This window comes from Sabethes cyaneus, chromosome 2 (assembly GCF_943734655.1).
Source record: "Sabethes cyaneus chromosome 2, idSabCyanKW18_F2, whole genome shotgun sequence".
Lineage (NCBI taxonomy): Eukaryota > Metazoa > Arthropoda > Insecta > Diptera > Culicidae > Sabethes > Sabethes cyaneus.
In genome coordinates this window covers 229,489,163-229,497,331 of record NC_071354.1, presented here as the reverse complement: position 1 = coordinate 229,497,331, position 8,169 = coordinate 229,489,163, and the positions used below count along the sequence as shown (strand labels likewise).

At 44.6% G+C, this 8,169-nt stretch overlaps 1 protein-coding gene across 1 annotated transcript in view; it reads right to left on the bottom strand.

The window, feature by feature from the left end:
* Nucleotides 1–4,986: 4,986 nt before the first annotated feature.
* LOC128736731 (protein prickle-like) overlaps nucleotides 4,987–8,169 on the bottom strand; it is a 43,220-nt gene continuing 40,037 nt past the window's right edge. The window contains exons 4-8 of the mRNA XM_053831217.1: nucleotides 7,902–8,030; nucleotides 7,626–7,829; nucleotides 7,464–7,561; nucleotides 6,372–7,405; nucleotides 4,987–5,576 (exon numbers count right to left, since the gene is read on the bottom strand). Of these exons, the coding sequence (XP_053687192.1) occupies nucleotides 4,987–5,576; nucleotides 6,372–7,405; nucleotides 7,464–7,561; nucleotides 7,626–7,829; nucleotides 7,902–8,030 (2,055 nt within the window). The remainder of the gene's footprint in view (nucleotides 5,577–6,371; nucleotides 7,406–7,463; nucleotides 7,562–7,625; nucleotides 7,830–7,901; nucleotides 8,031–8,169) is intronic.

Sequence of the window (8,169 nt, the reverse complement as noted above, 5' to 3'; positions counted from 1 at the left end):
TGTCAAAACCTTTCGTTTGATACTAAAATAATTGAAACTTGCTACATTATCTTAACCAAAATTATTATAAATTATTGTTAATTTTGATGTGTTGTACACGATTGTCCATAAATTTCAAATTAAACGTCCAATCAAAAAACAAATCAATAGTGATCTATTAGGCTTATTGCCTCTCAAATGAGACTAATAGCACAAAAATCGGTTTAGCCATCTCTGAGAAACAGGCGATAATTATTACCTTGTCAAAACAGGTTTTTTAAGGTTAACTTTTAAACTACTTGCCTGTTCTCAATAAAACTTCTTGACAATTTTTATATTATAGCAAGAGCTTTCATTTGGTACTAAGATCATTGAAATCGGTTGTCTAGTTCCGGAGAAAATCGTGTCTGGTAGTTTTCACATTTTTACTCATAACTTTTAAACAAAAAGTCGGACCATGAAACAACACAATAGTGATACACTAGGCAATAGTACCTTTCAAACAAAAGTAAAATCGAACGAATCGGTTCAGCCATCTCCGAGAAACAGGCGATAGAAAATGAAGCGCACACACACACACACACACACACAGACATTGCTCAATTCGTCGAAGCTTATCGATTGGTATATGTGACTCGGCCCTCCGGGCCTCAGATCAACTTTGTGTTTTTCGACCAATTTTTAAACGTTTGTTATAGTATAACAAAGGTAAAAAGGTCGTATACCCAGTAAAGCAACCTATCTAAATCAAACTTTTACGAACATTCAAGCAAATACGGATCGGAATATTCGACTTCGACCTAGGTGACTGGGTCTGTCCAGTTAGCTTTGACGTACGTATCTTGGCTAGGCGGTGCTCCTAGAGTCAGTAGAACCGTTGCACTAGCCCCGCAATTGTCCTGTCCTCTGAGCCGTCTGTGAAGTCTGTCGATAAAGAAGGGTCAAGTCTTGAAGACGTTTATACTTAAGGCTCTGCTTTGATAGGCGACGAAACAAGAACGACGATATTTTTGAGCTGCAGATCGCTGAGTTTCGCAGGTAGCAACCAGGTGCTGCTCGAACAGCTTGAAACGCGCAAACTCTGCATCGTAGCTGTACAAAAAATCTGTAACAAATGAGAGAGGGATTAGAAGATCTGCGGCAGAAACGCCCAGTTTTATCAGAACGATGGTATTACCAACGAACTGGAAACGGGCTTTGCAGTGTTGGGCAGAATGCAGGATCTCGTGGTGGATTGGAAGGCGATCTACGCAAGCATGTGTCTATTGAGGATAAAGGGCATTTCTTCGATTACAGCATCATCAACGTGCATTGCCCGCACAAAGATAGGTCACATTCTACGCGTGGTTGGAGGCAACCTACGACAGCTGTTGATCAAGATCGTCGGTAGAGAAGAAATGTGTAGACCGGTGATAGAACCCTGCAGCCTCCCCACCGACACGAACTTCGCAGTTTCTCGTAGCCTGTTGATCCGTCACACCTTTTTCCCACGCGAAGATATCCCGAAAGCCACCTGGAGATCTCTTGGTGAACATACAATGATCCAGAATGACCACATGGTTGACAGGTGGAAGCAGTTTTCGACGAACCCGTCTATGGCGAAGAAGGAGGCGCAATGAAAGTTAACCTAGGAGTGCCCACCAAAGATAGTAATGCCCCATCTTCATGAAGTCAAACAAGAAATCGGATTGCTGAACACCAACAAAGCCGCTGGCAAGGACCAACCGAGACCGGAAAGCGCTTGGGTTATTTCTAAGATTTGGGAGGATGAGAAGCTACCGGAGGAATGGATGGAAGGAGTGTCAATCCTATCTATAAAACGGGTTATCGACTCGACAGCCACAACTATTGCTGTATAACACCGCCTACAAGGTACTCTCCCAGATTTTGTTACGCCTGTTGTCACGGATAGCACTTTTGCCATCCGACACGGAATGTTGTGCCCTCGGGCCCACACATAACATCTTTGCTGACTTCAAAGCAGCATACGACGCAGTCGATCGAGATCAACTATGGCAAATAATACACGAACACGGTTTCCCGGATAAACTATCGCGACAGATCAGAGTTACATTGGTCAGTTACACTCGGTCCGAGTGATGTGTTTCGTGCGCATCTCGGGGACACTCTCGAGTTCCTTTGAGACGCGGCGAGGGTTCAGACAAGGTGACGGCTTATCCTGCATACTGTTCAACAACCCTCTTGAGGGGGAGGGGGAGGGGGATTTGACGAGCAGGTGACTTTGATATCATAGCCAGGAACTTTGCGACGATGGAGGCACTCTATGCCAGACTGAAAGCGGAGTCTAGGAATAATAAAATAAATGCGTCGACGACCGAATACGTGAAAGGAATCGTCTCAAAGGAAACAAACGCATGCTTCCCACGGGCGGTAATCGTTGACGGCGACGAACTAGAAGTGGTAGATAAATTCGTGCATTTGGGATCGCTGGTGACCGCGGACAGCAACACTAGTAACATTGCATGCCGTTTCGATTGGATCTTTCAACAAACTACAAGTCGTGCTGTTCCCCAGTTCTCAGTACGTCGCCTCGAAAGGGAAATAATACTGATCATATTGGTGCAGATGCACACCCGTTTACCTAGTGATAAAGTATTTGGAATTAGCAAGTTTAACCGCTCATAATAACAAGAAGACTAGAATCATCCTATACCATTTGCAGCTGGCCATCCGCAACGACAAACTTTTGGAAAAGTTACATATAGCTAATACTATTAGTTACTAAACAAGACAACTTTTGTTGATTCGTGAATTGTGTTAAGCTGTTCGAAAATAATTTTAAATTCGTAACGCTTATTCCAACCAATTACGGAGCGAGTGTTTCTAGTTACATTGCACGCTTGCTCAAAATTGGTTTTAAATTTATGTTTTGCAATGATGCATAATTTGAGCTCCAACTCAGTACATTTCCTAAACAGTCCATTAAAATACCTCTCACTAGCCGCATCAATACTTAAAATCGGTCTAGTGCAGTGGTTCAAAAGGAAGGTAAAAATTGCGTTTTTGGGAACACCCAACTAAAACTAGGCCACCATATAAAAAATTACGGGTTTTATCATCGGAGTATTTTTTTCTGTGGAACAGCTAAATAGAATGTTTCATGGGCGAAATCAAACTCACTTTTTTACATCTATTGGTGGTTTTGAGTTAAAATGATAAAAGTGAATATTGTTAACGGCAGTTTGAAGAGAAACACTGCTGGATAATACTCAAAACCATCGTTTCACTTGAATTTATATAAATTGCGTTCGCGTTATTCGACAGATAGTAAACAAACCCCGGATGGATGTTAAATGGGTGAACTGCTTTCATTCGTGACAGCACCAGATTTGGATAAACAGTTAAAAATTAACCTGACTAAAAGATCATCAATCAGCTACCGTTCTCTGCGCCATGGTAGTTTTCTTACCATTGTGTATTTCGACGATTATAATACTTGACAGCAATACAATCAAAAGTATGTTAAAACTTGCAAGCAACTACGTGATGCAAAGCAGCAAACTAAACACCCAAAACCTATTTTAGGATAGGCAGTCGCTAATTTTTGAAAGTGGTTCCTCACCGTCAGCTCTGGAGATTTCTGATTTCATCCCTTTGTTCTGTCGGACCGGCGGGGGCACCGGGTAAGCTTTGAGAATTGCTACGTCACGCCAGATGCACGAATGTATTGTCAATCACGTTTTCATACAAGACTTCAGTTTCAAATAAATTCAAACAACGTACCGAAGCAATCGGTTAAAAGTAGGGGATGGTTGGGCCCTTCGCTATGACGGTTTACGTTCAGGACATCAAGTTGATCCAGGTTCAATGGTCCACCAGTAAAATCAGTTGAAGACTTTATCAAAATTGCTTATTGTTATCAACTTGGTCTAGCTTTCTCCAATCACTTTTTTTGTTCTAAAAGGTATCATCAGTTGCTTGATATTTATGCTGAAACTACACAGCAAAACAACTGGCAAACATTGCAGAAAAACACGGCATTTTACAGCGTTCGCCTTAGTCCTTAGCAACAATCGTGACAGCCGGAAAGTATTTTTTCTGCAATGGCGTAATACCCACAGGAAAAAACGAAAAGGTATTCCTTCGGTAAGCGCTTGGCGTCCACCGATTTATTTTTTACGATATCATTCGTCGTAAAGATTTTTGAAGATTCGTTTCTCCATTTGGGTTTTTTTCCTTTATATGGGGGTTCACTGGTGTCTTTAACAAAACGTAGTCTCATCCGACCGCAGTATCTAGGCGATGATGCAAGCCAGTTTTGCCATCCTAATTTTGTTTGTGTTACGGTAATTAATTGTGCGTCCGCAAGCGTTTCAAAAACGTAAATGGCTTCTTCTCTTGGGTAACATGTTACTTTTACTAACCTTATTTCTATAAACATTTCGTCTTTGTTGGTTGCAAAATTGAAAAACAATGGTAGCTTACTGTGGAAAGAAAAATGTCAATCTTATATAAATTTATACTAATGTGGGCGGCACAGGCAATGATTTAATTGCAGATTCAAATAATACCATTCATGCTTCGGAGGCACTGCACTAATATGAGGTTCACTTCTTCCAGTCAAGTACAAAGGTAAAATATCCAACCATTTTCTCTCAACTTTTCAGTAAAAATTTAATCCTATCAAACGGCTATGTATAAAAATTCTTATACACTTAAGATATGAGCATTGAATACATTCTGCTTTGTATTGGTACGTGAACTACGTGTGTGTGTCACTGTCTTGAAATACGAAAAAAATCTCACCAAATCTCACTTGAGTATTTACTTTTCATCGTTAAAATATCCTCTCTTCTCCTCGTTAATCTTAGAATTTCAACCCAGAATAATGAAAATACATTCAAAACCACTTTTTTCTTATTATGCAAACAAAAACGTGTCATATATATTATTATTACTTTCCGCCTAACTTCTACGTCGCGTGAAATGCGCTCGATCTGATGTTTACAATACTTACCTTCCTGTCCGTGCGTTCCGCACGGTCTCTCACGATATGATACAGTTTTTATTGTCTTTCTCGTAGGGATGATGGCTGTGGCTGTGCTGCAGCTGTTTCCGTTTCCGGGCACAGGCGAGCGAATTGTTTGGCATGTAGTGGATCCGGGTGCCGCCGTACGGCCGCCGCATCGGCAGCTCGTACACGTCGTCGTCGGCACTGGACGACGAGGACGAACAGGTCGAGCAGACGCTGCGCGAGTCCGAATCGTCACCGTCGCGGTTCGGTTCCCGGTGGTCCAGATCGGTTACCATTTCCGAGGGGCGACCGGCGCGCCTATGGCGCGGCGATCGACGGTTGCTGCTGCTGCTGCTGCCGGAGGCAACACCCGATTGGGATTGAGGTTCGTGGTGCCGATGATGGTCCCGATGGTAGGAAGCTCCGGAACTCGAATGGTGGTGCTCCGTTCGTTGGCTGTGATGATGATGATGGTGGTGGCTGCTGCTGCTGCTGTTGCTGCTGGATTTACGTTTCGATTTGGAGGAACGCGTCCGGGGACCGCCGGTCCGGGTGCAATAGCCTTTCGAGCGGGGCAACGAATCCTGAAAGTCGCCCTCAAAACGTACCTCTTTCTTAATAACTGGAATGGCGAGCGGAGAAGGGGAGATCATTAGGTTTTATACATAGCAACAATTACGGGGTTTCAACTATTCGAAAGGAACTGTGAACGGTTCTATTCTGTTAAATAGCCTAGATAATAGAGTGATTGTGCATGGTTATGGTTAAACTATTACGATATTAATTTTACGAGCTCCAATTTGAGGTAATCATTGAAACCGTTAACGTTTTCTATTTGTCAGCAAACCTTTTATTGTTATTTCTATTTGTCAACAAACGCTCTGGTGCTCGAGTCGAGAGAACGGTCTTGTTTCTGTTGTTAAACAGGTTACGGCCCTAAATCTTTGTGTATGCTATTATTATTGCCCTGATTATGGTTGAGAATGGACAGCATGAAACCGTGGTGGGGTTCAACCATAAAAACACAACCGGTTCAAAGTTCCGATTTCAATCAGCATGAATTGCGCTGCATGCTGGTATGTATGTACTTGTTAGCGAATAAAAAAATTTAATTTCTTGCCTTCAGTTGGGCGGACAATTTGATTGTTTTGTGGTTGTAAAAAAATGGTTCATCGATATTATATTTAAGTTAATCGTAGAGTGGCAGAAGTCGGTTGTAAAATAATCAGACTGCTTATATCAATAAAGTCAGTTGTTCGGGGGGAATTATGTAATTTCCCTGGTGCATTCAAATTTATTGCCGCGCATGTACGGTAACAACGTTAACGGTAAACAGATAATAAACTCGTTTCACAATTTTTACGGTCGGCTTTGTAATGTTTTAAACACAGAAGTAATAAAATCAATCTCGAATTACCTATTGGCGGCGGGGTCGGGAGTTCCACGATCGAGTGGGATGCATCGGAGGCATTCTGGATGCCATCGTCCGGATCTATTGCACTTGATTTGTCCAACGGGCTAATGTCGTCGTAGGCTGGCTGCGGGTGGTGGTAATGGGCGGGAGTTTGTTTTTGTTGTGGCTGCTGCTGCAGCAGTTGCTGGGTCAGTTCCGGCATCGAGGAGGTCAGGGCAGGGTTGGTTTTAGCTATGCTGGGTGCGATCGATAGCTGACCGTGGTGATCGGCTTGCCAGTTGTCCAAACTAAGGCTAAGATCGGTCAGATCCAGTGGCTGCCGGCTGCGGTCTTTGTTCAACAGTCGGGTCAGTTCGGGCGAGCATTGCGGAATTCTTCGATGGTTGGAATCGAACGGAGGTAACGAATCATGCTGCTGCGATTGGCTATGGTGGTCCACGAGGTCACTTGGTTCGTTGTAGGGAATCGTCCGACAGGAGACGGGCGAGGTAGCACCACTTCCGGTGTAGGTTTGTACATCGTTATCTGCTGAAAGGGAGAAATGCGTCTCGTTTAGTTCGGTCGCCGGAACCGAGCTGGAGACGTTGGTGGATAATTCCGTGTGCGAGTATTTGGCAGGACTGGAGCTGGGAGTGCTTCGTTCGCTGATGGGACTTTGCAGCGGTTCGGGTGACTTTGGCAAATGCGGTGGTGGCTGCTCGCAGCCATCGTCCAGCGGCCGATGACTGCTGCTCCGCAGGCGACTTCGCGTGGGCAGAACAGTGGGAACCGAACCGTCCGAGGGCGTGGGTGGCTCACCTTTACTGCATGCTATGGAGCAATAAATCTCCCCTCTACGAGGTAAAAATGGTCGTCCCAGCAGCGAGCATCGACAGGTACTGCAAGCAAAGCAATTGTCCGTTGCGTGCCAGTGCTGACCATCGTGGCTCATTTGACCCTGATCAACACCGATTGGCTCGCTACAGAAATCGCAGTATTCGGCAAACATGGCGTCGAAACAGTGCAGGCAGTATGGCTTGCCATCGCGCATAATGTACCTAAAAATAGACGATTCATTACCGATTGGTTACGGGCTGCTAGCAAGCAAGAACTTACCGTTGCCCACCGAGCTGCTTGTCGCATTCGAAGCAGGCAAAGTGTTTAATATGCCATGCTCGTCCCTCCGCCTCCGTACACTCATCGGCCAGAATAATCTACAAGATCAAAAACACACATTGAATTTTTTGAAATTCCCGTGGAAATAAAACCCGAAATTACCTCATCGCACGCCGAACACCGGGGCTTCAGCGTCTCCGCGTGATGTCTCCCGCAGTACAGCCGAGTTTCCCGGTGGAAATAGATCAAATCGACCAACAGTTCTTTGCAGACGGAGCAAACAAAACAAGCCGGATGCCAGCAGGTACCCGGATCGAACCGACTGGCGTAGACACCCATGTCGCCGGAGGAAACACATTCGCCGCACTGTGAATGGGAAAAAGGAAACATCGTCGTCAACTTGCGATGATGATGTGACAAAAACAACGCAACACTTACGCCATCGCAGATCTGATTCGTGGTGAGCTGCTTCACGGTACCCCTGCCGAGGGCCTCCCGCTTTCGCTGGGCCGAGAAAAGTTTCAGCTCCTTGCGCTCTTCATCGGTCAGTGAATGGCAGTATCGCACCTGCGCGGAAAAAAGAGAAAAAAAACAACAAAAACCGATCAGAAAATATTGACTTCTCCACGCGTTTGTTTGTTTGTTTGCTTTTCGCATCGCACGGTGGATGTTTTCTCCGGCTTAACGGGTGTGCCTCCCTGGAGGC